Raw genomic sequence first — 15,547 nt, 5'->3', positions numbered from 1 at the left:
ATAGAGAGAGACAAGTGGGGTCCAAGCCAATCTGAATGCTCTTATAAAAGTGCAGTGAGGCTGTTCAGAAATCACACAATGATGTTCTGGAAAAAATGGTGAAAGGTAACCAGCTTTGAGGTCATACAAGCTAAAACTTGACCCCATTTTTGTTAAAAACAATCAAACAAACACAAAAACAAAATCATTTTAAATCAAAGCCGTTTAGCTGTGATGTTGAGCTGTCGATTTAGCCATATTAAATTTGCCAGTGTGAATCATCTGACTCTCCTCAGGAAAACAACTCATTAATTGTCAAGCAACAGGACATGACAAAATGTCTTCAAACTACAGTAGAAGCTTTGAAATGGAACATCATTGCAATTTACATCTAAAGATAACATTTGAAGGTAACAAGTACTTGAAAGATGATTAAAGTAAACATAGCATTACACAAATTCTAAAAATGGTCTTTGTGTATGTTTCCCTTATTATCATTGAAATGCAATATTTGAAATACAAAACATGTCTCAAAAGTTAATAAAAGGTGTAATGACACAAGTTTCTTTTGTTGCTCAGGAATTATAATAACATGGTGTTTCTTGTTTGAACATTTCTTGTTTTTAATTTAAAAAAAAATGTTCTTTTTTTTGAGCGCATCAAGTTTTGGTAATACTGTACTAAAATTAACATAATAACAATAAACTATGTTCTTAAGCACTTGTCCTCACAAGGGCCTAAATATATTTAGTAATAGAGCAATTGATGCTCTTTTTTTCCTGACAAATCATAGCTAAACATTAAAATGCATTGTAAATAATTATATTGCTCAGGCTTGCATAGGTCAAATGTAAAATCTAGGTATGAAAATATTTCATATACCTGATGCGCTACACTAAAAGTAAAGAACCAGTCTTAAAAATACACCTTTGGACACATAAAGCCCAGGATGCATTCACTTATCCCAGGCGTCAAAAACAATCAAACCCAACAATCCCTTTTTACACCTCACTCTTAACATTGTAACATTTGCAAAAAATGCGAAATAAACCATTTTCATTGTACACAAGTGTACCTCTTGAAATGTGTCAGTTTGACTCACAACAAGCTTGTGCCCTGTTGCATCATTTTAAGGTGTATGTGAATGCTCAAAGTGAAGGTTCCGAGGTCTGCACCTTTACTCACACCTGAGCAGGTGCAATGTCCACCACAAGAATTTGTGAAAATGTTTCCTTTGAACCCAGCTGCAAAGTGGTACAGCAATACAAACGTCATGCTTGTTCCTGTAGTGTTGCATGCTCATTATTTTCTCAGTATTGCAAGCAACTGCAAGTCACAGATCAACTGGAACATACATATCACAATATTTTGATGTAAATTATACGAAACAATATGACTTGCATTGTTTTTTACGAGCAACTTGGAGATTTTGATAAGATTGCAGACAAAAACAGAGGCAGGAAATCCTCTGAAATAAACGGGCAATACGGATAAAAAGGCCCAGGACGGCTGATTCAGCCATTGTACTATGATAGCAAATAAGCTTCCTTTTTTTGTTGTTGCTTCTATGGTCACTCACTGAGCAACTGACAAGGTTCGGCGGTGAATAATTGATTGGGCAAGTGCGTGACCTCATAACAAGACGTTTTCCATTTAGACCTTTCTATTCCCCAGGAAAGAAAACGCGCATCCTTAGGAACTTTATACATTGAGTCACGACATAATCCATATGGTGCAGTGTGATGTGTTAGATACTCACAACATAGAGGATGTTGAGCGCGCACAGGGAGTGTTTGGAGCAGGTGAATCCAGCGCAACTCATTTTCGACAATAGATCGAACAAAAATTAAATAAATGAGAAAGAGAGATGCGTTAAATAAAAATGCAAAATCAGGACAAGCCTAACCGTCCCCAATAAATATTTCAGCAACGATGAGAGGTAATCCAGCAGGACGTCCAACCTAGAAACGTTGAGCAGTCCGTGTAAGCGAAGAGGCTGTTGAGAAGAAAAAACGGAAGTGATATAGAAGTTTTCAAAATAAAACCTATGACGAGGCAAAAAAACAACAACAACAAAACAAAGACAAACGTATGACCGAGATGTGTTGGAGAAAAACGCCAACTAAAAAACATTTTAATAATTTTAAAAGTAAAATGCTTAGGATGAAATCCTATTGTTAGAAAAAAATCTAGAGGTCAAAATCAGAACACAAGTTTAATTTCAGTGACAGTTTCAGTTGTCATAGTTAAGGTTTTCTAAAAAGGTAAAATGTGATACAATACTGCTTCAAAATTCAAGAGATTTATTGTCATATGTAAATTTGTACCATACAATGAAATTCTTATTCTGTTCACTTCCCCAAGCAGCAGACTGCATTCCATAATTGAGCAATCAATAAATAGCAACAAATAGCAATAAACAACAAAGAGAGACAATGATGCTAATAATGTAGTGCAGAATATCATGTAGTGCAAAAAAAAAAAAAAATAGTGCATGATATTGTTTATGTGCGCATTACGAGGCAGATTAGTTTGAGAGGGATTTGTTGAGAATCCAGGTGGGTTGGGGGTAGAAGCTGTTTGCTAGTCTAGCAGTCCTGGCCCTCAGGCTCCTGTAGTGCCTGCCTGAGAGCAGCATTTTAAATAGGTCGTTTTGTAGGTGTGTCCTTGATGATATTGCGTGTTCCCCGCAGAACCCTAGTGTGGTAAATGTCCTGCAGTGAGGGTAAGGCTGCTCCACAGATACGCTGTGTTGTCTTGATCACATGCTGGAGAGCCTTCCTGTCTTTTGCCGTGCAATGAAAGTAATGCTTGTAAACACCCAAGTATAAGCCCACTTAATCGATGCAATAAGTGGCACTCATTAGTGTATTAACCTCTGGGTGTCCAGAATAAAGGGTCATAACATTATTAACTATACCAGACTGGGATGGCGGTGGAGAGGACACTTTGGATTGTGTATCTGTAGAAATTGTCAAGAGTTGTCATGTAAATAAGATGAAATGAGAGATCATGATTCAACTCATTGATTATACTTGTGATTTAGATTAATTTAATTCATCTATTTAATAAGAGGTAAACATTTTTCTTATCAAATAATATTGCACTTGTTTTGAAACCAAGCGTAAATTTCAGGCTACCGTTCGCATTTTATTCTGTCTAACTTGACGCTCTAACAGCGTATATAACTGTTAGGGGGTAGCATCCATTCAGTGGCTTCTCCTTGGCATCCAGAGGCCTTGTTTCCCAACCATTCAAATGGCTGATCCATACAATTGAAGCATGTTTCATGTCATCCCCTGAAAAACATTATGAAAGAGCAAAGGGACACTTCCTCTTGAATGTTGTAGCAGTCATGTGTGAAGAGGGCCTGAGTAAGTTTTAGCCAAAGAAGTACTTACATGAATGACTTTCTGTTCTCACTCATGGTAATCAAGTGTTTCAATCCACAAATGTGTAACCAAAGTTGCAAATGAGTATTTCAATCCACAAATACGTTACCAAAGTCACAAATGCAAATGGGTCTGACTGCAGGATGTAGGACGGGGCGTGTAGTCCAAAAAAAAGGCACCTGGAGTGGAATTTTGCCTTTATTGGAAGACGGGGGCGTGTGTTTCCTTTTGCATGGAAGGGTGGATTGAGCACCAGGTTGATAGATATAAAAAACATGGCGGGTCGAAAGCGCATTTTAAGTTAAAATTGTTTGTATTTAAGGAAGTACATGAATAACATTTTAAACGGTGGATAAAAATATTCGAATGCACTTTTTGGTCACTAAGGTGATATAGAGTTGGAATTTTGCAAATTTACTGTGAAGCAAGGAAGACAGCTAATTTTAGTAAGCTCTTTCGTATAAGTGACAGATAGAAGTCACTCTGCAAAAGCAAAACAAGAAACTACACAGTGAAGTAGGATTGATTTGAATTGAATTAACAAAACACAACATCAAATTCTCAATTTCTTTCCTTTGTTCAATACAAATTGAAGCGTAAAAAGAATACATCTTAGTCTGCTAACTGTTAAGCATGAGAATGAATTTGGAAAATAAACAATTCAATTTATGAATTTGGAAAGCCAGCAATAGAGCTGGAAAATCATCCACAATGTAAGTACAGTATGTCATATAAGCCAATAATTACTTGTGTAACTATTCAAAACAATTAAAATTAATATTCGATGGGTTAAAGTTTCATGACAATTAAATAACCATCTAGAGTAATTCCAGGCACATTCTTGTGACAATATAATTATATGCAAGTAACTTGCATTGAAGGAAACCGATGCATCTAGCATTGTATGCAATGCACATTCATCCTTCGATTTTCTGTGCCGCTTATCCTCACTTGGGTCTTGGGGAAGCTTGCGCCAATCTCAGCAGACTTTGGGTAGTAGGATAAGTGCTATCCTCCTGTTTCAGCTTTTATCTGGATATTTTTTGACTTAATTTGCAACTAATTTGGCACCTGATATGCTCACTGAGCCAAAACACACAAATCATTGAATTTTTGACCAAATTCAGCTGTGTAAAAAATAGAAATGTCCCTCATTTTGTTTGTTCTCAGGTTCCTTCAACTATCTATAAAGATGGGCAGATACCAGTGGCCATTATCAGATTCAAAATATTATTGCAGCATCTGTGCCAAAAGCGGGGAGTATGCATATATTGTGTCACATTTGCATACGCCAAACAAGTCGATTATTTGTGACGGAGGTATGACCGAGTTTTAAATTCAGTATAACCCCAGTAGAATTTGTAAATCGAAGATTGTCTTGTTGTTATGGTAAGCAATTAATACCAATATTACAATGAATGTTTTGTTAGTTTAAAGGATGTTCATCACATATGTTTTCAGACACCCAAACTTGTCAGAAATCATTTTTAAAACAATTTCACTGTATGGTTATGGTATAGTACTATACATGTGACAATAAACTCTCCTTGAAATCTTTTATTGATAACACTACCAATGGCACTAATACCCTTGATAAAGACAGAGAAAAGTACTTTTATAATTCAACACCTTTCTAACCCGTTGCATAGAAGACTGGAGTTGAACTGATATTGTTATGTGTGGGGGGGGGATTTAAAGAGGGGACCATTATCAAGTTTATCACCGTTTATAATATAAACGAGACATTGTTCTTTTGAAATCACTCTTTCAGAAATATATTTACTGGTAATTCTTCTTCTACATAAGTTCAGAGATTGTTCAAGACTCTTTCCAGAGCAGTATAAATTTGTATCTGCAAAATTTTTTGGAAACACTGTAAATGCCATTAATATATAATGTAAATTATATAAAACCAATGTCAGAACGACGTAACATATTAGTTATTCAGATAACTCTAGCATAAAGAATATGCTAACAAGTTTGCTAAACTATCAGTTTCACTCCAAATCACAAAACCCAAAGAAATCTTCATCCTCTGTGTCACTTTAAAACAACTCCCCCAAATCGGGAGGTAGAGGACGCGCCGCTCCCTCTTCTATATCGCTTACGTCAGATTCATCGGTGCCATTTTAGTTCAGCCCTTCACAGTTGTTTTTATAAACTACCGGCAATGTTGAAATTATCAACACAGGCCTAGAGCGCCCTCTTGCGGTTTATTGTAAAAATAACATGTGAAATTATATATTAATGTGTTAATAATTTCACACATAAATCGCACCCCCCGGGCAAACTATGAAAAAAAACACGATTTACAATCCGAAAAATACGGTACTACATTTTCCATAATATTTTTAACAATGTCGTGTGAATATCACCTATTGGATTTTTAAATTATATTAATACAAAACATAAACGTTGGATGCATTATTTCGCTCTAGAATACAGTATCGCTTTGTGTATGGACTGTTGGAAGACAGCCTTTTGGGGTCCTTCCACGTGTTCGTCCAATTCCAGGTTCGACCAATAACTGGATTCCAGAGGCATGAAATATGACAAACGCTTCGAAGTTTCAATGCAGAATATTCTGGGCACAAATGTGACGCAGACAAAGGCTACGATCGAGCAGTGTGTGCCAAGAGCACATTCAAGGCAAGTTCTTTTATACTCTTCGCAGGGAGGTACCGAAACTTATTGAAACAAAACTTATCAAAATGAAACCGAACAAAATGAAACCGAACTTAACTGCTTGGGTGTTTTTCCACGTGGACATAAATCAGAGCAAAACTCGAGCAAAACTGGTTTGAACAGAGTATATTCTGTTACTCAGCCAAGGTCATACAGAATTATAAATCAGCACACAAGCATGGCTAAATATGTTATGATATAGTTTTCATATAGATATTATGATTGCAGTCTTCAGTCCCTCTCGGGACAAGACGTTTTCCATAATATTTTTAATAATGTCATATCAACATTACAAGTCATAGGATCTTTTTTGAACGCTTTACAACCTTTAATAGTTGTACTTCACTGTCTTGTATTTATGTTAATAAGAAATACAGTAATTACGACATAAAAGTTAGACTCATTTCACCCTCTAATATTGATTTATGTACCTGTCGGGACGTGGTGTGTAGATCTTTTGGTGGCTTTTTTGGCACTACACAGATGCTTTTTTTAATTTCTCTATTGAACGATATAAACATACTGTGGCAACGAGTCCAAGGCAGAAGTGTGGTTACAATATTTTATTGTACTTAAATAATTTAAAAAAGTGGGAATATTTAAATAAGGCTGGAACGTCCTTGTCCGGCGTACTGGAGAGGCTCGGCGCTTCCAATCAATTACAACCACCACCTAGTGAAACACGCACACTGGTGGACACAACAAAATAAAAATAAAAATCACCAACACTGAAACTGGAAGCCCTCATCCTGTGACGCCGGTGGTGAGGTCCCAGCCTGTAAAGACAATTTAAAAGCAAGAAAAGAAATAGTTTCCACGTTAAATATTTAGTATTTTGGTTAAAATACTAAAAAAAAAAAAAAAATCAACCCAAAATGGGTGTTAAAAGTCCAGTAAACAGATCTCAGTCCGAACTGGGAGAACGCAGGCTCCCGCCCGGGAATCCACGGAGGCGGACGGCTGAAACGTGGGACGCCTCCGACTGGATCAGGTGACGGCCGCTCCCGTAACACCAGCTAACAAAGCAGCAGCAGCTACGACGCTCAATGTCTGGTCGATGGGGAAGACAGGAAAAGATCACGCACCATGGGAAGAGACTCACCCATGTATAGCGGATACTCACGTCAGTGGGGAAGACAGGAACACAACCGCTAATTCGGCTGTGTTGCCGATCGAACTAGGATTAAACAAGGTTTGCTGTGTTGGGCCCCTCAGGGATTTACTTTTAACAAGAACCTAAAATCAAGATCCAGATATCAATTTGGCTACAGCTAGTACAAGGCGGCAGCCAACAGAATTCAAAATTCAAAATTCGGCAAGAAGCCAACATTGGATACTAAGCTGTGTCAATCAAAGTGCTTTTACAAGCTCTGATTGGCTGGTTTTGTGGCACAAACGTAACGCGTGAACAGAACTGAGCGAGCGCAGAGGACGACTCGAGCGAGCGAGAGCTCGATGTTTATGGCGTTATATTTGTGCCACAATTACGCACGCGCGGAAAAAAAAATTGAGCGGAGAAAATCAAACTGAGCGAGCGAAAACAGATTTTGAGAGCAAGAAAAAAACTATTGAGCGCGTAATGATAAGAGTTTGAGCGCGCGCCGATGGAGTTTGAACACAGAAAAAGAAATTGCTCGCTCAAAATTCCTTTTTGCTCGCTCGCAATAGCATTCTCCCGCTCAACATCTCGCTCTCGCTCGCGATACTCCTCCCTCCCTCGCTCAACATCGCGTTTGCTCAACATCGAGCTCTCGCTCGCTCGAGTCGTCCTCTGCGCTCGCTCAGTTCTGTTCACGCGTTACGTTTGTGCCACAAAACCAGCCAATCAGAGCTTGTAAAAGCACATTGATTGACAGCTTTGTATCCAATGAGATTGCTTGTTGTGTTCACCCGGAACGAGCAAACGAGAGTGCGTCACATCGACGTAGGCGGGAGGGGTGGGCTTATATTATTAAAGTACAAAAACTAACAAGGTATTTCTGTCAAATGATACAATACAGTAATAATAATAATATTAAAAGTAATTCTCCAGCCCAAGTCCGTGTTGACGCACACTCGTTTGCCCTTTTCGGGTGAACACAGAGCAAACGAGAGTGCGTCAACGGATAGCGTACAAGCAATCTCATTGGATACTAAGCTGTGTCAATCAAAGTGCTTTTACAAGCTCTGATTGGCTGGTTTTGTGGCACAAACGTAACGCGTGAACAGAACTGAGCGAGCGCAGAGGACGACTCGAGCGAGCGAGAGCTCGATGTTGAGCAAACGCGATGTTGAGCGAGGGAGAGAGGAGTATCGCGAGCGAGAGCGAGATGTTGAGCGAGAGAGGGCTATCCCGAGCGAGCAAAGAGGAATTTTGAGCGAGCAATTTCTTTTTCTGTGTTCAAACTCCATCGGCGCGCGCTCAAACTCTTATCATTACGCGCTCAATAGTTTTTTTCTTGCTCTCAAAATCTGTTTTCGCTCGCTCAGTTTGATTTTCTCCGCTCAATTTTTTTTTCCGCGCGTGCGTAATTGTGGCACAAATATAACGCCATAGATGTTGAGCAAACGCGATGTTGAGCGAGGGAGAGAGGAGTATCGCGAGCGAGAGCGAGATGTTGAGCGAGAGAGGGCTATCCCGAGCGAGCAAAGAGGAATTTTGAGCGAGCAATTTCTTTTTCTGTGTTCAAACTCCATCGGCGCGCGCTCAAACTCTTATCATTACGCGCTCAATAGTTTTTTTCTTGCTCTCAAAATCTGTTTTCGCTCGCTCAGTTTGATTTTCTCCGCTCAATTTTTTTTTCCGCGCGTGCGTAATTGTGGCACAAATATAACGCCATAACTACACCCCTGGTACGTAGGTCTGCAATTAGGGCGATCTGCAAACACTTGTCCTTTTCGATTGGCTGGAATCTTCCATGTGAATTTTGCTACAGTCCGGCACAGGAATCACAAGCGTGAGGGGAAATTGGAAATAATGTAAAAATAAAATTGAACTAAAATGTTAACACATTAACATATGAACGTATTAAATGTACTGCAGAGTGTAGTACAGACAAATGCATTTTAATGGACAATATGGGAAAACCTATTCAAACACTCTTATCAGTTTAATTTATACAACAGGCAGTCAGTTGAAATCTCCGGTTATGTCACCAACCAAGCTTATATCCTTTTGCCTGGACGCAGCGGATGAACCTTCTAACACGACAGACAACTTCACCGTTATCAAACACTGGCACACTTTTTTTCAACATCACACATGTACGAACTGCTCTCCATGAGAGTCAAGTACAGAGAAAGAAGGGAATATCTAGAAGGCCCGAACATCAAGCACACTTCTTCTATTGTCCTTTATAAACATATGTCAGCAACAGCGCCCCTTTTGACAAACATGGATATTACAGTAACAAGCAGTCATACAATAACACTCAACACAGTCTATCTCACAAACAAAAAGTAAATGTTGCTGACATTAAAATTGTATTTGTTTCCCATTTCGACAAACACATTTTGGAATAATATGTAGTGTTCCGGGGAATTCATTTTGCGTGACCTATCTTCTTTGATTAGCAAAACCTAGTAGCAATACAGTAGTTCTACAATAGCAAAAAAAAAAAGCAGAGGATGCGCTATTGAAAGTGGCGTCTATTAAGCAGGAGTGGGGAAACTTCATTCATTTTTGTTTATTAGCTTATGTTATCGTGTTAACATTTGATTTCCATTTTGTTTTTTACATTATTTCTAATTGAAAGAATTTTACATAAATAGTACTTAGACAGTACCATTGAATAGATGTTTTGTTTTTTGTTTTCGAAAAACAAAAACCAAACAACTTCGAATACTGTACCTCAGGGGTGTCCAAACTTTTTGCAAAGGGAGCCAGATTTGGTATGTTAAAAATGTAGGGGCGCCAACCTTGGCAGGCGTTCTTTACATATAACAGCAATTAGTTTAAATATATTTCAGCAAGCCGTTCTGTGTTCCACATTTGCTTTTTTTATTTTAATTTCAGCAATCTTAAGCATGTGTTTTGGTTAATTTGAAACATGCATATCAAAATTGAATTGACATTAAATATTGAAATTGAATATTCACTTAACTTCACTTTTTTTTATAACACTTGAATTAATGTTTTCGTAACAGTTGAACAGAAGTAAAAAAAATCTCACCATGGCAGTTTAATATTTATAAAAAATTTAAACAATAACAGAGAAATGAACAAGTAATAACCATATCAACAAGTGCAGGGCTCATTTAAGATATGACATTAGTAACTATAAATGTTGATTGGATTTTAATTGTTTATTATTCTGCAGTGAAAAGTTAAAAAAAAAAAAAGTTTTCAGACATCGTAAATGAAAAATGACTTGTCCGCATTAGTGTGATGATTGAAACTGAGATCTGGAGTGCAGGAGAAAGGCCAGGTGTGGCTCTATGGCAGTAGTATGGATGCGCAAGATGTCTTGTAAGTGAGAGTCCGATAGCCTTGTACTCACACAGCTCTGATTTAAGTTCATAGCCGAGAATGTTTTCTCACACAAATACGTCAACCCGAACAAGCTCAGCATTTTCTTACAAATGCTCGAATCTCTCGGAACTTGTCCTTATTCAGCTGTCGGTAAAAGTTGTAAAATATTGCTGCTGTGAGATTAAACTAGCTTCAAGATGTTTCAGTTTCTCGTCAGCATGTTTCTCGTCAGCATGTTTTGTTTGGTAATGTCGCTTGTTAGAATTTTATTTCTAATTCAACATAAACTCAAGTTAGTAATCTGACTCCAATTTGTGACCTTACCCAACTGCCACTCATCCAACAATTTGCGCGCTCGTTCTGCAATAGAAAGGTATCAGGAAGCCGGCATTTTCACACACGAGTGGATTTATTCCTAACACGCAGATCTAATACAAGCACCTGGGTCTCGGGTCCCTCTCAATACAGCCCTGTACGTCGCTGTTGCCACCAGCAGTCGTACTCTCATCCGAGTTGCCCAGCAATGAGTTATACTACACAATATGCAAATGGCACATCAACAAAGGCATCCTGGCATTATTTTATCGGCTATGTGTATACTGCAGTTAACTTTAGCTTGCTCTCATTTGTCTTTCTTCCCCTGCAGAATCGCTTGCTTACTCCTCCTGATTGTAGTTTTCCTCACAGTTGTTTCCCACCAGGTGCCTCTGGTTCATCTCGTCCCCGCGACTAGCACCGCTTGCTCTGAAACATTCCATTCTTACACTCCCTTGCACCCCATATTGTTTTGTTCACTTTACAGTCTCACACTCTCATACACAGAATGTAGCAACATCTAATGAACTACTTTAAGCTCAAACTCTTATATTCCTTTACGCTTGACATTGAACTCTTTAAAAACAGCCACTGTCTCTTTCCAAATGAAGCAGACACAGTTGTTCCGTATATCAGTGAAGAAATAGTCCAATTTCCACTCATCCTTGAACCGTCGGCCCTCGCAGTCAACTTTCCTCCTTTTGTTGATTGTCGCCATTTAAGAAAGTTAGGGGCTCATACAGTCAATTACTCATATACTAATTTGCTGTTCCTAATTGAGCCTAAAGATGCAGCAATTAGTACACGCAGGTAACAGCGCTGCTGCCCAATGTATTAATTCTCCATGCGGGCCAGACGTTATTGATTTTATGACGGAGGCATTTTGCCCCCGGGCGGACTTTGGACATGTCTGCTGTACCTAGTCTTCAAGCCTGCTTGAGAAATTTTGAGGCACTAGTAGCGTCCCCTGGTGGTATGAACGAGTAGCTACGAAGCCACACAAGTGGCCAGATAAGCTTTGCAGATCCCTTCACACATTTTCAAATCCCCGCATGCTTTTGCGATTCCTGTGCCGCTGCAGGACTGTAGCATAAGTCACGTGGAAGAGTCCAGCCAATCCTTTGTACGCATTCAACTATGTGCTTACATACAAATCAACATACACATTTTGACTTTCATTGCACATTTGTGACTGCAGCCACGTATTGTGGATTTTTGTTGCGCATTAAGTGAACCTCATTACGCATTTATGATTTCTATTGCGCATTTATGGATTCCTGTTGCACATTTGTGAATCTCTTCATGCTTTTGTGTCTTCAGTCATGCATTTGTGGTTCTCGTTGCACATTGACTTTGGTTACACATTTGTGTATTGAAATACACATTTGTGACTTTGGTTACACATTTGTGGGTTGAAATATGCTTTCGTGAGTTTGGTTACACGAAGGAGGCGCACGCATAGTTAACCTTGCTAGTGAGTATGGCCGTAACCCCTCGACGATCGTTACAATTCTCAATAACAAGGAAGCTATGAAAGCAAGCAAGTCTTCTAAGGGCAAGACTTTCCTTGCCAAGAGACGGACCTTGTTCAACAACAAAATGGAGAGGCTTCTGCTATTATGGATTAAAGAGAAGGAAATCACACCGGTGATATGTTCTCGTTTAAGCAAAGTTCTCGTCTAAGAAAAAAAAAAAAAAAGAAAAAAAATCTTCAGGTTCTTCACTGCTCCCCTCCAGCTCCACCCACCACCAGCTGAAGTCACGTTGCCCCAAAGGTAAATGTCATTTTTCCTTTGCATATTTATGTTATTTAATTTAACTGTACAGTGCTTTTTTTTTCTTGTACTTCTCTCCTGTAAGGTGTTTTTTAATTATTTTTTTTTTGTGATTATCTTTTTTGTTTGCTTAGTTTTTAGTTTGTATGATTTGCACTTCAGGGCCACAATGTACGGTCAATGCTGCAAACAAAAGAACTGCTGCAAACATTTTTTTGCAGTGTTGTTTCCTTTGTTTGCAACGTTGCTTTTATTTGCAGCACTGTTTCTTTTTTTTTGCAGCATTTCTTTTATTTGCCGCTCTATTTGTTTTTGTTTGCATCATTTCTTTTATTTGCAGCATTGAGGGTTCCCAGACACTGTAACAATGGGCTTGGGCCAAGCAGTTGTCCATTGAAGTTTGAAACCAGTAACACAGTGTTACTGGTAAGATCTGGTAGAGGTAAGATCTTAATTCCAAGCCGGGCCGGGTCGGGCCTAAAATGTTATTCATTACATTCGGGTCGGGTTGAGCAGGGCTTCTATCTTGCTGACTTTTTTTTTTTAATAAATATATGCTTATAAATATGTATACTAAAACGATGTGTGGAATGTGGATACTAAACTATAAAATAAATAATATGGGTAAAACAGAGAAGGCGCTGTAAGGTAATTCATATTTAACTACTATACTAGCCGAATTTCGTTTAAAACAAAACTATAGAAATAACAATTTCATATGTCTTTTCCCATTTTATTGATTTGCATTATTAAAGCCTATAGGGCTGCAGTATTTCTCCGCATAGTTAAGCAAGTGCACACCAATGACGGACAGCCTTAAATTTTTCCCCGTCAACTCTTAAAACAAATCCATCAATGACGGAAAATTGTCATACCTCTTGTGTTATTAACACTGCGAGTGCAAACATCATACATTTGTCATGTATTTGTATGTGTGCTGATGGTTGCTTGGAGCCATGGTGAGGTCATCTGAGGTTAACATGCAAGCTCACTGCTACTTTCAACATATGAAACAGGAATGCTCTACTGCATCTTGCAGGCAGCCCATGCCATCACAAAACCTGTACCTGCACCCATCTCCTGTCAGAAGTTACATTGGGAGTGTGACGTCAAAGGAGTGGATGGACCACATTGTCGAAGAGTTTGTCAGAGGATAGCACAGAAAACACAGAAAACATTCCTTTTAACTCATTGAGGATCATCATCTTCAATTCAATCTACAGCAATAGAGGCTGCCACAATTTTGGTTTTAGCCACATGTGCTCCTACCCAACTGGAAGATTAACAATATGGCTCATAATAACAATGAGTTTGACAAACCTGTTGTAGCCCAGCAATAGCAACAACATACATTGTGACACAAAGCTTCAATCTCATTGGCCACAGCCAGCACCTATGACCTCGTTATTTTACACAACTGATGACATCATGTTAGCACTGATCAAAGTTCCACTCAAAAGCTACACACAGACAGCTTCATTTTCTTAAAATGTTGTCTTCATTAGCATGTGTTTTTTTTTTAAATCAAATTTTCAGAACAGAAATCTTAATCACATCTGTGAGATATTTGGTCAGCGTGTACAACGTCAACAACTTGACTCTAGTCAGTATGTCTCACTTATCGGGAGCTAACACTGATAACACTGTTGACTTGATAGATACAATACAATTCAAGTAAAGTCCATTTTCAATTATATTTTGACCCAACTTGGGGATATTGATGTTTTTCAAGTGTGATGTCAAAGGAAAATCATACATAAACACTAGGAGGCTAAAATATTGCATACATTGTCAAAACATGATGACTTTCAATAAGCCATGCTGCCATCTCTTCTAAATGCTTGCAAACGTGAGCCCAAGACATACACCCTATAGGTGTTGAATTTAGCCCATGTCGGGCCTATTGACTGCCATTTAAAATCGGATTTGGATCAGTTCTGGACGTACCAACAACTCAATGTTTTATTATGCATTTCCCTCGATTTTTGCATTAATTATATATATGTATGTATGTATGTATGTATGTATGTATATTAGGGGCGGGGGAAAATCGATATTGCTATATACTGTTGTGTTCTTTGTAGCAATACATAATCAATACATCGATGGCCAATCCCAATATTTTATTACAACACAATTAATTTACCAGTTGTCCATGTCACCGTCACTACCCAGTGTCTCCTTTTCTGTTTGAGGGGGATGAAGCGCAAAAAGAAATCAAGTAGAACGGCGGAAAGCACAAAGAAAAGGATTAAAGACCCACCCGCCAGTTTCCACTCCAAAGTGAGAAAGCACTTCGGGTTTCTTGAAACTGACGACGGGAAGGCACTGGACAAAGAGTATGCAATATGCATGACGTGCTTTACTAAAAATTAATATAACAGTAATACGACAAACTTGCAAAAGGACCTCGTTCGCCATCATGGTGACCTACTAATCTGGCCCATAGTTCCAGTGTGTGCCCGGAACTAGCGTGCGATCGGAGAGAATCTTTTCTACCGCCGGAGATATAATCTCTGCTCAGAGGTGTGCGCTTACATCTGAGCATGCTGATCAGTCAGTGTTCCTCTAGAAGGATTTGCCTTGATGTGTCCACTGTCCAGGTTTACATGTTAACTAATGTTCATGCACTTTACATGTTAATGTATCGAGCTGTACAGTGTTGTTTTGTAATGTTCATCCATTGTTGTTTTGTAATGTTCATGCACTTTTGTCTGCACAGAGTTTACAAGACCAAATAATAGTTGGCAAGAAAACTAATATGACTTTCCACTAAATGTCAGAAACCAAAAATAATTGTGGCATTTTGTAGGATATCGGTTTAATTTATTATTGCTACTTCACTAAAGACTTGGCTCAGTAAAGGTTGGGAAATGTTGCTCTGCACATCTCGTCCTGTTTAGTGAAACGATCAGTTGAAACGTATCCCAGCTCACATAAAGTCATAGGCA

At 38.6% G+C, this 15,547-nt stretch overlaps 1 protein-coding gene across 3 annotated transcripts in view; it reads right to left on the bottom strand.

Moving 5' to 3' along the window:
* The window catches only part of tspan13b (tetraspanin 13b), a 15,251-nt gene extending 13,266 nt beyond the window's left edge, over positions 1-1,985 (bottom strand). For 2 of the 3 annotated variants that reach the window (XM_088405412.1, XM_088405411.1), the window contains exon 1: positions 1,739-1,985. In XM_088405412.1, coding sequence (XP_088261538.1) covers positions 1,739-1,801 — 63 coding nt within the window. In that variant the 5' untranslated portion in view covers positions 1,802-1,985. The remainder of the gene's footprint in view (positions 1-1,738) is intronic. The other variant, XM_088405413.1, reaches the window with a different exon arrangement.
* Positions 1,986-15,547: the final 13,562 nt, after the last annotated feature.

The sequence above is a fragment of the Hippichthys cyanospilos genome, chromosome 21 (genome assembly GCF_059441005.1).
Source record: "Hippichthys cyanospilos isolate Australia breed blue-spotted pipefish chromosome 21, RoL_Hcya_1.0, whole genome shotgun sequence".
In the NCBI taxonomy this organism is placed as follows: Eukaryota; Metazoa; Chordata; class Actinopteri; order Syngnathiformes; family Syngnathidae; genus Hippichthys; species Hippichthys cyanospilos.
The sequence above is the reverse complement of the archived record's forward strand: the minus strand, read 5'-3'. Positions and strand labels throughout refer to the sequence as shown.